General features: G+C 47.4%; 1 protein-coding gene across 1 annotated transcript in view; it reads right to left on the bottom strand.

Annotated features, from left to right (window-relative positions):
* FKBP1A (FK506 binding protein 1A) overlaps window positions 1-14,491 on the bottom strand; it is a 25,893-nt gene extending 11,402 nt beyond the window's left edge. Inside the window, exons 1-2 of the mRNA XM_003802625.2 lie at window positions 14,286-14,491; window positions 14,160-14,207 (exon numbers count right to left, since the gene is read on the bottom strand). Of these exons, the coding sequence (XP_003802673.1) occupies window positions 14,160-14,207; window positions 14,286-14,322 (85 nt within the window). The 5' untranslated portion in view covers window positions 14,323-14,491. The remainder of the gene's footprint in view (window positions 1-14,159; window positions 14,208-14,285) is intronic.
* Between the last annotated feature and the right edge of the window lie 519 nt (window positions 14,492-15,010).

The raw sequence follows: 15,010 nt of genomic DNA on the forward strand, positions 1-15,010 counted from the left end.
GGCTCTGTCTCAAAAAAAAAAAAAAAAAAAGAAAGAAAAGAAAAAAGAAAACAAGCCAATCAAGAAAGGGCAAAAAATTTGAACAGACATTTCACTGAAAAAGACATACGGGTGGCAAGTAAGCACATGAATAGGTGTTCAACATTCTAATTATCGTAACAATACAAATTAAGCCCACGAGGAGGAATGTCTATTACTATTAATTATAATGAGCAAAACTAAAGACTATTTCAAGTATTAGTAAGGATGTGAAGAAACTGAAATTCTCATACACTGCTGGAGGGAATATACTATGGAGCAACTGGAAAATTGCCTGGTAGTTAAACATGTACCTCCCATATGACCCAGCTGTTCTATTCTTGTATCTATCCAAGAGAAAAGACAGGCTATGCCCAAACTTAATTTCAAAGCAGACCTATAATAGCCTCAAGAAGCCTAAACATCCATCAACTGGTAAGTAGATAAATAAGTTTATCTTATCTGAGGCTGGATGCTGTGGCTCATACCTGTAATCCCAGCACTTTGGGGAGCCAAGGTGAGAGGGCTGCTTGAGGTCAAGAGTTCGACGCCTGTCTGGGCAACAGACCAGGTGAGACCCTCACCTCTACCTGAGGATGAGCAAGTAGTCCCAGCTTCTCCAGAGGCTGAAATGAGAGCACTGCTTGCACCCAGGAGTCCAAGGCAGCAGTGAGCCATAATCCTGTATTTCAGGAATGGAAAAACACTGCATTTTCTCACTCATGAGTGGGAGCTTAACAATGGGTACACAACATACAGCATGAATAATAGACACTGGAGATTCCAAAAGGTGGGAGGGATGAAAAATTACCTACTGGATACAATGTACAGTATTGGAATAATAGGTACACTAAGAGTCTCTACCAGGAGTCCTCAAACTTTGTAAACAGGGGGCTAGTTCACTGTCCCTCAGACCGTTGGAGGGCCGAACTGCGGACCCTGGGATGAGTCAGCTGCTAAGCAGGACAGACAGCGACAGCAAAAACACCCGGCGGGCCAGATAAATGTCCTAGGCAGGCTGCATGTGGCCCACAGGCTGTAGTTTGAGGACGCCTGCTCTAGACCCTCACTACCCAATATCTCCACCTAACAAAATCGCATTTGAACTCCCTAAATCAATTAAAAAAAAAAAAAAAGTAGGCAGTGGCCCTTACTAAAATCCTGCATGTTTCTGTCCTACACTCACCCTGGCAATGAATGAAAGGTGCTTCCTCTGTTTGGAGAAGGAGCAGGGGCAGGTAAAACAGGCAGCAAGTCAAGCCTCAGCAGTTGCTCCAATTTTAACTCTCGTGATGGCTGTGCCAAGAGTTGGAGCCCTTGAACAGTGCAACCACCTGCCAAGTTATTACCATAATTTTCTAGAGAAAGCAGGCCCTGCGGAGAGAAGGCAACTGAGGTTACGGTTCTGACAGTCTTTAAGCTCTGAAGGCCACTTCACCTAAGACAAGACCTTCTTGCAGAACTGACCGATTTCATTTCTGACTATACACAAACCTATACATCATGCCCAAGTAACTGCCTAGAATAGCTCGGTAGTCTTGATTTCAAGTAGTAAGTTTTGGTGTTCCCGACTGAATATAGCTGAGCTCACATATCTGGCCTGAGTTCTGCATCCTGGCGGCATTCAGCTCAACCCTTGGCACTCAAAGGTGCTGGCACTCATGAGCACTCTTGGCTTTGCTTTACTTGTGTGATTTCTAAGAACCAGCAGGACAAACATGAGGCGCCCATATTTAGACCTTCTTCCCTATACGGAAACAACAATCTGACGGGTAATCTCAGAATGGTCGTCTTTACTTTTAAGTTCCTAATCAATGAGAAAAAGGTGAAATTTGAAGGTCTCCAGTTAGAAGCACAAGACCTCAGAGTAAAAACTGTGACTGCATGCAGAGGCTGTTGATTTCTGCCTGGGTTACCTACCAGACAGAAATCCTTGGAGGGAAAAAGGAAGGTTTAATAAACAAGAGGGGTGTGAGAAAGAGTTTCAAGTGTGGCTCCCCCACTGCAGCCTGCTCTTTCTTGCTACTTATCTGAGGGTGTTCTTGTTCAGAAGGATTCAGCAGAGGGTGAGCTGGCCAGCAGCAGCTGGGCAGACATTGTCTTCAGACTGTGTTCCTGGTGCCCAGCCTAATAAGCCAAAGCCATGGTTAAGACCTAAGACAAGGACTTGGAGAGTCACCACTGCATTATTTATCTCACTAGTAATCCAAGAGAAATGGAGTCACTTCCAGTGCCCTCTGCTCTGGGGAAGGCAGAGTCCCCATATACCTTCCACTGGGCAAGGAAAAGAAGACTGAGGAAGACAACTTACAACTTGAGCACTCAGGGGTGAAAGCTTATGACTCAAAATGTAGTTTATAGTTGCCCAGGAATCTTTGAGGGAGGTTTTCATAGGTAGCATTTTACAGGGACTAAAACATGAAATGGTTTAAGATTAAAACAATAACAAATTAAGAGAACATCCCAGGCCCGAAGCCTTGAAAAGAAAATGAAGTTCTTGCCATTTTACAGTTGAGAGAGGGAGAAAGGATTTCTACTTTCTAAGATACAGGTGAGTAAGTACCTGTGATAATACAGGAGTTCAGTGAATGAAGGTGGGGAGAGCCCATATTTTCCTACAGATTTGCATTTGAAGGCATTTAGAAAATTTCCACATGGGCTTAGGCCCCAGGTCTAATGGCTTAGCTGTTTCCTTTCTCTATTTTCCTTATTAGATACACCAGCTTTCTTAACCACCCTCTGCTTAAGTGCCTTGTCAGACTCATAAAACCCACAGCCAGCACAGCCAGACCAGCATGGTGACGAAAGCTCCTTCCATGCCTCGGTCTCCAGCTCAACCTCACGCCTTCATTCCTATATGAATTTTATGCTTACCAAAGGGGGATGGTCAGCTGTGTTTGTCCCCAACACAGGGTATGGTATCTATGGTAACTATCCTTATTGTGTATAGATAATGTGTAAATCAATAAAAGTAAATCTGAATTGAAAGAGAGGGCTTAGCTGACTGCTTGGAAAGATGCAATAAAGAAAAGTCACTAAAGCAAAACATTAGTAGTGATTACCTGCGTGAACTGAGAATACTGTATGTTTGGAGAAAGCAAGCTTAAAAATTTGGAAGGCTGGGCAGTGCCTATGGCTCAAAGGAGTAGGGTGCTGGCCCCATATACCAGAGGTGGCAGGTTCAAACACAAGCCCTCGCCAAAAAGCTGCAAAATAAATAAATAAATAAATCCAGAAGGTTTAGTGTTTAGGTGTCCTCAAACTGTAGCCCGCCTAGGACATTTATCCGGCCTGCTGGGTGTTTTCTGCCTCTGCTGCCTGTCCTGCTTAGCAGCCAACTCGTCCCAGGGCCTGCAGTCTGGCCCTCCAATGGTCTGAGGGACAGTGAACTGGCCCCTGGTTTAAAAAGTTTGAGAACCCCTAGAGATGGTCTCACAACAGGCTTTGCCATACATTTAAAAAATCAGAATTGGTGGCGCCTGTGGCTCAAAAGGGTAGGGCGCTGGCCCCGTATGCCGGAGGTGGTGGGTTCAAACCCAGCCCTGGCCAAAAAAAAAAAAAAGGAAGAAAAAAAAAAGTCAGAATTGGTGGGCGGCGCCTGTGGCTCAAAAGGGTAGGGCACTGGTCCCATATACTGGAGGTGGCGGGTTCAAACCCAACCCTAGCCAAAAACTGTAAAAAAAAAAAAGTCAGAATTGGTTTGTATAAGAACTATGATGGGGGATTTTATTTATTTATTTTTTTTGAGATAGTCTCACTTTGTTGCCCTTGGTACAGTGCTGTGGCATCATAGCTCATAGCAACCTCTAACTCTGACGCAGGTGATTCTTTGGCCTCAGCCTCCCAAGTAGCTGGGACTACAGGCGCCCACCACAATGCCCAGCTTCAGTTGCTTTGTAATGGCCACAACAGCTGCTGGGTGAGCAACTGGAGTCAGGGCAGTGTTCAATCTGTGGGAGAGGATGGGAGAGAATCAGTTTTTCCCAGTGTCACCACCACTGGATTACTGTGAGTGCTTTTCCTTCTCTAATCCTCCACTCTTGGGAGGAAAAGATGCCAATGCCATTTGGGTTGAAACTGAAACACACCCGGTGTGAAACCGTGTCCAACAAGAGCTGCCTGGTTGCTAGGGTCCAGCTGCTCAACAATGAGTTTGTGGAGTTCACACTGTCTGTGGAGAGCACTGCCCCGGAGAGCTTAGAGGCTGCAGCCCAAGGACCTGAACGGCGGGAGGTCACTTACTTCAGCTTCTAGTACTACAATAAGCAAAATCAGGTGTGGTGGGTAGATTTGGAAAAACCTCTGAAGCAGCAGCTAGACAAATATGCACTGTAACCTACCAGTGTTCTGAGTGGGACTTTAGATGCCTCCAGTTTCACAGCTGTGGCAGGCAGCAGGCGATCATGAGCTATCAGTATTATCTGCAGCTGAAGAAAGACATCTTGGAAGGAAGCATTCCTTGAACATTAGAACAAGCAAATGAGCTAGCAGCCTTAGCTGTTCACACTAATTTTTTTTTTTTTTTTACCTCCATCAGTATTAATCCTAGGACTTTCTTCAGAAATCTGCCTTGTTTCCTGTGGGATGGTTACAAGATGAAAGGATATAGAAGAAGCAACCCCGAAGTGGCCTTACTTCATCAGAAATACAGAGGACTCAGTTCCTGATGCTGAAATGTTATATGTGCAGGAGGTGGGTGGCTGTGGCATGGAGAGCTACCCTGCTAAGGACAGTCAAAAAAGTGACATACCCACTGCAGCATGCCTTGAAGGTATCTTTGTGAGACGTAAAAACGATGGCTGCGATATTTAGGTGGCATGATACTGCTGACATGTCCCACAAGTCCTTTTTTGCATCAGAGCTGGCAAATAGGAAACCATCTAGTTTCAAACTGTGAGTAATCATTAGGGATCTGCTTGGAATGTTTTTCCTAAAAGTTAACAAGTTAGCATTTCAACGTGCCTGTGTGTGTTTGGAGAAGGGATGACATTAAAATTATAATATTTCAAGGAAAAAAAAATAAAAAAGAACTAGGATGGAAAGCTCCACTACTAGAGCTGTACTCAAGGAAAGTCACAGCCCTTTAGCAAATCATTTATGTCTGAGTTTAAAATAAAATGTTTAAAGATGCCATGCCACTTTTATGATTAACACATCAACTACCCACTTGTCACAGTCATAACAGGGAAAAAGGGATTCTATACTTAGGTAAATTAAGAAATTAATTAAAAGTTCATGTTTTAGCCAGGCATTGTGGCTGGCGCCTGTAGTCCCAGCTACTTGGGAGGCTAAAAGAACTGCTTGAGCCCAAGAGTTTGAGGTTGCTGTGGGGTATACCGCCATGGTACTCTACCAGGGGCAACAAAGTGAGACTCTGTGTCAAAAAAAAAAAAAAAAAAAAAAAGCTGATGTTTATTCCATTTCTGGGCCACTGTGGCTGTACTCCAGTGCAGCCTTCCTGAATTGGGGTTCAGAGAACACTTTACAAGTGGCGTGATCAGAGGTCAAGTGCCTACCCAGAGAGGGAACTAGCCTGCCCCTCATCATTTTCCTAAGATCAGAGCTGAGGGCAAGCACATTTCCACCGTGTAGTATGGCAATGCTTCTGACCTTGGCTAAATCCCTTTAGATTCTATGACCGTAAGTGTCTTTTTCAAAGGCAAGGCCCATAATAGGAAGAACACACAGGATCCCAGCAACAATGAAAGAACACAGATCAGAATGCATGCCCTTGTGTCCATGTCTTTCCATTTCCCATTTTAACTACAGTAAGTAAGAGGACTTACTCATTATGCCACACGAGGAGGGGGAGAAGGAAATACTGTACAACAGTAGTTAGCCAGCAATGGTAGAAATCCGTACCTTCTGTAGGGTATAATGGTTAAAAGCATGAATTCTAGACCTCTGATCCACTGACTGCCACTGTCATTTTCGGCTTGGTCTCACTGCTCCTGCCCTTGTTCCCCTACAGTCTAAACTCAGTGGCCAGATGGACATTCTTTTAAAATATGATACAAGTCAGACCCTAGCGCTCCTGTGTTAACTGCCCCTCACCAGTGGTTTCCTGTCACAAAAAGCTGAAGTCCTTAAAATGGCCTAAAAGACCCTGTAAGAGCTGCCACCATCACCCCACCCCTCTGACCTCACCTCTGATTACTCTCACACTTTCCCACTCCAAGTATATTGGTTCTTATGCTCCACATATACACTGGGGATACTCTTACTCGTAGGCCTTTGCACTTTCTGTTCCCTCTATAAAATGATCTTGCTCAAATAGTCATGATTATACTCCTTATGTCTCTCAGATCTTTGCTCAAATGTAACTTACTTTTTTTTTTTTGAGACAGAGCCTCAAGCTATTCCCCTGGGTAGAGTGCTGTGCCATCACAGCTCACAGCAACCTCCAACTCCTGGGCTCAAGCGAGTCTCCTGCCTCTGCCTCCCAAGTAGCTGGGACCACAGGCACCCACCACAATGCCTGGCTATTTTTTGCTTGCAGCCATCATTGTTGTTTGGCGGGCCCAGGCTAGATTTGAACCTACCACCTTAGGTGTATGTGGCTGGTGTCTTAGCCACTTGGGCCATAGGCGCCGAGCCTCAAATGTAACTTTCATTGAGGCCTTTGCCAGTCTATCCAAAATTCCAACCTTTTCCCACTTACAGGTTAATGCATGATACATTTTTTTGTTTATCAATCACACTGAGCCTTTTCCAGTACAGTGTAAGATCTATGAGGGCAGACAGTGTGTCTTCTTCATCCTAAATTCTGCCTTGTACATAAATACTTGGAAAACCTCCTTCTGCCTGCCTGACACTATAACTGACCACCCCATACAAGATAAGCCCCTTCAGGGCAACAGTGAGGATTTCTCCAGCTCCGAACACATTCATTAAACTGAGGGAAGGCTTTGGTGTGCTGACCTGTGTGCAACTGGTACAGAAGGAAGGAATGCTTGCAATTAAATTAATCTGCAAGGAATGAGCAAAGTCCAAAATGTCTAAGTTATTTTCTCATCCCAACCTAAAGGAAGTAGAAATATTATACCAGTCATAATAGGAACATAGGCTTTGTCTAGAATCTAATGCCACTCATTCACGCAGTCACTGAATACCTACTCTATGCCAAGCAGTGATGGGGACAATGTGGAGGACAACACCAGTACAGTTCTGCCCTCCCAGAGCCAAACTACAGTCTGTTGGAGAAAGTGTACATGTAACCGTATGTGGCCTGACTGATGAGGGCTAAGAAAAAGGATGTGCACCTCGCTGCAGAATTAGAGGCATGTGTACGTGTACGTGTGCGAAGAACCACCAGGGCCAGGGGAAATCCACTGAGGTGCTGCTGTAAGACTAAGAAAGAGCCTGCCACGTGGTAGGAGCGGGGGCAACATGGTAGCACTTAGGCAGAGGGCCAGATCCTCACGTGAGGAAAGGCTTGGTGTGTGCAAGCACACAGGCCAGGTGGCTTGAGCTCCAGGGAGAAGAGTAAATGAAGCAAGAGAACAGACAGCAGGACCCAGAACTGGTTATGGCCACGGTCCCCTCCTCACTGTTCTCTTCCACTTTTTGTACAGCTAGAATTTTCCTTAGTCAAAATTTAAGGGAGCCAGGGAAAGGAGCACAGGGAGTTGGTTAAGCTCCTCAGCAAGTTAAAAAAAAAAGCCCCAAATGAACAAACCCCTCCCCCACACATACAAAGGAGAAGAAAAAATAGAAATAAAAACAAACCAACATCACCATGAGCACCAAAGGGAGAACTGGATGGACTATATCTAAATAGATCAGAATAATCCTGATCTTCTCCATGGGAAACAGTAGGTGACAATAATATTTTCAGAAAAACTTGCAAAGTAGACAATTGGTTCCCATTAGTACTTAACAAAAAATAAGCTTTGACAAATAAAAATGTTCAAGTTAAAAGTCTATGGGTATCAATTCTCAGCCTTTTGGCTTATACCAAGTGTAAAAGTCTATAGGTCAAGGGGTAGTTTTACAGTATGTAAATTATGTTCAATAAAGCTGATTAAAAAACGTCTAAGAGACCCATCGAAAGGAACCAGAGCTCTTTGGAGAGACGGCTGATATCAAGACCAGAGCAGTGAAACCAAGCAACTATTCGAAGGAACACTGGAGCATGTCAGAAAGTACTGGAGCTTACAGGGGCTCCCACTGGCCAAATTTAGGATAGTACCAGCAACAAAAAGAATACTTAGTCCCAGTGATTCTAAGGCCCTAACATATGAGCCCACAATAAACTAAAAACAAACGGGGGCAAAGTCATTTGCCAAATGGCTATGGAAGCTCACGCCTGTAATCCTGGCACTTCGGGAGGCCAAAGAAAGAGGATCACTTGAGTTAAGGAGTTCAGAGACCAGCCTCAGCAACAGCAAGACCCTGCCTCTATTAAAAATAGAAAAATCAGCTGGGCATTGTGGTGGGCGCCTATAGTCCCAGCTACACGGAAGGCTGAGGCTTGAACCCAGAAGTCTGAGGTTGCTGTGAGCTAGGATGACACCACAGCAGTCTGGCCTGGGTCAATAGTGAGACTCTATCTCAAAAAAAAAAAGTCATTTGCCACCACTAAGGATGGCAACACCCCATTTGTTAATACAGACTCCTCATTTTAAAAATTAGCTTTACCCTATCTTACAGAAGAACAGTGGCTCATAAATGTGGAAGAAATGAAGAATTTTATAAATCACCACTTTGTCAATGCCAATGAAAGTTCCTTCAGGTGAGAATTATCAATTGGCGTCAATACCACCAGGTGAAAGGCTGATGAGGAACAGATCACCTACAAGAAGCCAAAGCACTCCACAGACCACTGCTAACTGCAAAGGGGAAAAATACACCTTTACGAAGAAGATCGAATTTGGCACCCCAACGAGTGATGTTCCCCATGATGAAGTATTCACACAAAACTGTTTACCAGACCTATTCAGACTTTTAAAACGGAACATCCGGTTTACAGGAAATCAAGGCAGGGGAATCAAGCTAAACACCACCGTATGGAAAAAATGAGACAGATGTGGAATATTTATAAGCTAATGTGCCTGCTCTCTCTGAAATATCAGAGCTATTGAAGAAAAAAGTATGAAGACTCTTTCAGATCAAAGACTACTGACATTAACATGTAACTGTAATGAGCGAAGCTCAATAGAATTGTGGTTTATAAAAAAGCAATATAAAACGGTGTGGAGACAACTGGGTACTTTCATTATGCATGTGCCTCATAGAAACTTGGAGCAATTTGCTCAAGCTCTCATCACCTGTTGTGTGGCAGAGGCAAGGTACGAATGTCCGCCTGGCACTTTTACCCACTGTCTGGGCTGGCACACTACATACCCACATACAACCAGGATCCCGTTGCCCTCGCCCCCAGCAGCCCACTGTCCACACAGTATGAGGAGGGAAGGGGGTTCAGTTAAAACCCCAAGTCAGCTAATGTCCCACCTGACTCAGAGAGGAAGCCAATGTTCTTCTAACAACATACATGGCTGTCTACCCATTTGAACCTCACCTGCCATGTGCGCTCACATGACCCACTCCACCCACCTCAGCATGCTTCAGGCTGGGGCCCTGCACTAGCCACTAGCTCTTCCCTCTGCCTGGAATACCCTTCCCCTAGAGAGCCAACTTCCTCTGAGTGAATGCTAAACATCATTCCGTCAGAGGCCTTCTCGAATCCCCCTCACTGAAAAGAGCAACCTCCCCTCCCCTCCCTCCCTCTGCTGTAATCTCTCCACAGTGCCTCTTCCTGACTGGCCTGCCACATGGTCATGCTATTAGTTTCCTCACCATGAGGATCAGATCTTTGTTTAGTTAATTGGCTTGACTAAGGTACCTGGCTTGCTGCTGTTGCTCAATAAACACCTACCTGCTTTAGGAAGGCAAAGGGTCCTGTCACAGCCCTGCCCAAACAGTCCCAACCTGTCTGCTTTAAGACAGGACACATCAGGGGAAGCCATCTCAGGTAAGTGTAGTGAGGGTTAGCCTTCCTCCAGACATCAGATCGTTAAGCAAGAAATACCCAGCAAGGGAATAGATGGACTAAAGCAGAGAGAAGAGCAGCCGGGGTTAAGGAAAAGTAAGGGGCTTGGCTTGGGGCCCTGTAGATTAGTGGTTAGGGCATCAGCCACGTACCAGAAGCTGGCAGTTCAAACAATGACAACTGCAAAAAAAAAAAAAAATCTGGGTGTTGTGGCGGGCACCTGTAGTCCCAGCTATTTGGGAGGCTAAGGCAAGAGAATTGCTCAAGTCCAAAAGTCTGAGGTTGCTGTGAGCTATGATGCCATGGCACTACCCAGGACAACAGAGTGAGACTGTCTCAAAAAACAAGCAAGGGGCTTTAGGGGGGGCTGCAAAAAATGTGGCCACATTTACCCTGGGAGCCTCAAGGGGCCCTCCAAGTGGACCTCCTGCAGAAAAGAGGCTGAGGGACTCTTGGTTTTCCTCAGCCCGAAGTCAGGAAACTATAGATGACTCAAACCTAATCCCAAGGACTTGGTGTCCAGCTATTTTTTAAGACGATAAAAAGGAATTCCTTCAATCCACTTGAGGTTGCTCTCACAATGGCAGGCATGTGGCTTGCTGATATGAGCAGAGGGACAAGAAGCTAGCTGTATGCCAAGACAAGCTCAACAGTAAAGATGACAAAGCTCCCGGGGTGGGGAGTGGCTGTGAGAATCCACTTGATCTTCAGAGCACTGAGCTGGCGGCTTACTTTTCCAGCTCCCTCCCTCCCACCTCAATGCCTGTCATGCTCCTAGGAAATGCTTAGCTGGTGACAGTGAAGTTTTCATTTTCCCTTCTGGTATTATAGGCCTTTTTTTGAGGCCTATTCATGCTGTGTGCTGCTACAAGGTCATGGAAGGTACAAGAGGGAGCCTTGAGTGTGGCATCAAGATGACTAATGGCAGCCACTACTGGCATTTAAAACATCCATGTAGTAAAGGTCAGTCTGTGCTATGCATACCTCTGGTGGCTACGGGGGGATTCTAGCCACTTGACTTCTTTCTTTGGACCTGCCTCCAAATTGGCAGGAGTGCACACATGGCCAGAGCTGATTGCATCAAGAGTATTCACTTAAATCAGATTCTCCTTCTCAGGAACTATAATCAGAACCACACAGCCAAGCAATCTGAGCCAGACACTTAAAAGGAGACAGAGAAGCTGGACATGGGAAGGGGTGGGGTGAACAAGCAAGGGACTTCTACCTCCTGCCTGCTGGGAGAAACAGAAGAACATGAAACCTATAACAGGAGACTGCTGAGGCAGCCAGACAGAGAAAAACACAAGTGAGAACTAGAGGCATCAGGACTTCTTTTCTCTTCTTGGGGCCCATAGGGCTTCTGCCTTTGAAGACCCCCAAATCTTTGTAACCCTGCCTTCTGATTGTGTTCTCTTAAGATAGATTCTGTTCCCAGTGACTTAACTGCTACAGTGAGATCTCACAGGACCCACCCCCTCCTCTCACACCCCCATAGGTCTCAAACAGGTTCTTCCTGGAGGCTGGTGGCAAAGACCCACGAGAATAAAGCCGACAGCCTGACAGAGAACAGTCTATTCTGTGAGCAGGAGGCAGAGCTGGCTTCTCACTAAGGCGTCTTTGTAGGGCTTATCAAAATGAAATAAAAAAGAAAGCTTTTGTCCTATTGCACACCAGGGTCCTGCTGCTGTTCTGGGAATGTGTGGGTGGGTGCCACCCGCTGGGAAAACACAGACTTGAAGAGGCACTGGGAACCCTGATGGTGTTCTGGGTCCCACAACCATCTGCTCACTTAGGAAAAGGCTCCAGACATTTTGCCAAGAGGTACAGTGAAGTGTGGCTCTGCCTGCATGCTGGTGTCCAGTCCTGTCAGCAGCACCAGAACATGGGAAAGCCAAGGATGAGGGTCAGACTTAGGAGTGAGACACCTATAAGCAAGCCCCCTGATGTCCCAGTGTGGCTACTTACAAACTGGGGTGGGAAGAGGGCACAATAGAAGGCACTGCCTCACCTCTCGAGTCCCAATCTCTGCCCCTGTTGGCTGTAGGAAGTGAATAAACTGCCCACTCATCCCAGCACTATATATAAAAGACAATGGTTACTCTTCTCATCCCACTGATCAAAGTGAACTAACTGATGAGCTTTCATCCACTACATCTCCCAGGCTCAGGCGTTGACTGTGGCCTACAAGGACAGCTATTTAAAACATCAGAAGCACTTCTCAGTTTCTTTCAGACATGAGACTGTTCCCTGCAGAGATGGGCTTCAGTACCCCGACCTTTGACAGCCTTCATAAGGTTCTAGTCTTTTTTTTTTTTTTTTTTTTTTTTGAGATGGAGCCTCAAGCTGTCCCCCTGGGTAGAGTGCCAGGGCATCACACTCACAGCAACCTCCAACTCCTGGGCTCAAGCGAGTCTCCTGCCTCAGCCTCCCAAGTAGCTGGGGCTACAGCTGGGCCACAACGCCCGGCTATTTTTTGGTTGCAGCCATCATTGTTGTTTGGCGGGCCCGGGCTGGGGATTCGAACCCACCACCTTAGGTGTATGTGGCTGGCGCCTTAGCCGCTTGAGCCACAGGCGCCGAACCAGGTTCTAGACTTTAACTTCTTCCACCTCCTGCCCCCATTTCTACCCTTGAAGAAAGTCCAGAGAAATGAAAGGGCATGGAAGGGAAGATGTCAGTTGCCTTTTCCCCTTCTAAATGAAAAAGTCATTTCTCTCTATAGTGGGCTCCCCCATGACTTAGAAGAGAAGGGTAGAACTTATCCCTGAGTAGCTTGGCCACAGCCTACTACCCAGGAAGAGAAGGAGGGGAGGAAATGAGGAGGGACTAGGGAAAGGAAGAGGAGGGAGAAGAGGTGAGGAGAAGAGAGAGAAGAGGAGGGGAGGAGGGGAGGAGGGAGAAGAGGGGAGGAGGAGGAAGGAAGGAGAGGAGGGGAGAGGACAGAGGGAAGAAAGGAGGAAGGGGAGGAGGAGGCGAGAGGGAGAGGAGAAGGAAGGAGAGGAGAGGAGAAGAGAAGAGAAGAGAAAGGGGGGAGAGATGAGAAGGGGGGGAGGAAAGAGGGTAGGGAGGAGGAGGAAGGAGTGTGGAAAGGAGAAGAAACAGAGGAAGGAGGACCAGAGGAAAGGGTGTGGTGAGAGGAGAGAAAGGGGAAGGAGTAGGGGGAGGGAAGGTTATCCATATCATGATGTGGCTGCCCTCCAATCACTCTCCTCCTCCTGGAGCCGAAAGCCCACAGCCATGGAGATTCTACCTGCTTAGTCCCCCCATGCCACCATAAAACCCAGGAGGACCTTGTAAGGGCTTGGAATAAAAAGATAGAAGGCACCAGACTCTGATGTTTAAATTCTGGCTGGGAGAAAGGAGGTCTAAAATTTCCTTTGGCTTATATTACTACTGTGTATTCCCCTCAATGAATCTCCACTTTCCTTATCTTTAAAAGGGGATGAGAAAAATCTCTACTCCTACCAGGGGTGGGAGACTAAATTACAAGTGCAGCTTTCAGTCTGGGCCATCATTACTGTCACTGATTTGTAAGTGCCTCAAAAGTAAGAAGAGGACAAAAGATCATGCAGATCTATTTTCCCCAAGGCCAGGCAGGGTGAAAGCAATGACTTAGGAAGTGAGGTTTCCACATTCATGGCAGAGGGACGAATTAAGACTTTCCCTGGAAAAAGCGGCAGCTTTGCAGACTGTAATTACCTAGCCCTTATCTTCATTAAAGGGAGGGCCGGAAGGCGGGGTAGGGTGTCATCCCGTGCACAGAAACCTACAAATCCCTCCTTAAGGTCCCTAGCCAAGAGTGTGCCCGTTCCTGAGCTTGTGACCTTGGGCAAGTGACTTCGCCTCGCTAGCCAAGTCTCAGTTTCCTCATCTGTGCAGTGGGTACAATGACAGCATCTAAGGCACGAAATTGCTTTTGATGTGCTTGATGATGTTCAGCCCTCTTACACCTAGTGGCTCAGACTCCCCCAGGTTCGGCAGGCACGAGGCTGCCCCCTTCGGGGCGCAGCCACCGCCCAGGCCTCAGCCTCGGGCCACGCGGGCCTCGCCGCCGCCACGCCCCGGCCCGGGGCTCCCAGGCCGCCGCGGCAGTCGCAGGCGGGCTGAGAACGCGGTCCAGCCCCCCACCCCGCAGGCCCGCGCGACTCACCGGTGTAGTGCACCACGCAGGTCTGGCCGCGCTTCGGGAAGGTGCGCCCTGCGGAGACAGACGGGCACAGTGAGCGGATGCGCGCGGCGGCGGAAACACTCAGGGCCGCCCCGCGCCGCTACTCACCGTCTCCGGGGGAGATGGTCTCCACCTGCACTCCCATGGCGGCAGCGGACGCTGAGCAGGCGGCGCGACTGGCAGCGTGGACCGACAGGGACCTAGCAGCGGTTCCTCAGGTCTGCCTCGTCCCTCTGCGCGTCGCCTGCGCACGCGCGCGCCCCCGCACGCCCCGCCCTGCGTGCGCGCCCCACACGGCGCGCACGTCCCGGAAACCCAGGCTGCCGGCCGGCGGACCGGAAGCCCGGAGGCCAGAGGCCTCCGGATGCAGCTGTGTTTGCTCGGCGTGCCGCTTCCTCTTCCCTGCCCTCCTCTGTGCTCTAAGCCAATCAGGCATCCCCTGAAAGAAATGGGAGTAATCGTAGGGGGGTCCACCAGTCAATGACTGGGTGACTCTGATCAAGTTCACACTTCGAAGCACACAGTTACTCCTGTACAGAAGGATGGTTTTGAGAAGTCAGCGTTCATGTGGTACGTGGTACCATGTTAGCCTTCAACAACAGATCTGGGCATTTCTTCATTGGAGGAGTCAGTATTTACACTGGCTTGCATGAAGCTTCTCTTTTCTTCTCTGAATTCATTCATTCATTCCCCCATAACTTGCATGCATATATTCTTATGGAACATGTGAAAATTGATGGTCTGTATTGAGACATTCTTGTCATACCCAACTGAATCAGAGTCCTGCCCCAAGAATTAAGTTGTCCACCAAGTCAGCTGCCTTCTGTACAGTT

Source organism: Otolemur garnettii, unplaced genomic scaffold (genome assembly GCF_000181295.1).
Source record: "Otolemur garnettii isolate 467f Iridium unplaced genomic scaffold, OtoGar3 scaffold00251, whole genome shotgun sequence".
In the NCBI taxonomy this organism is placed as follows: Eukaryota; Metazoa; Chordata; class Mammalia; order Primates; family Galagidae; genus Otolemur; species Otolemur garnettii.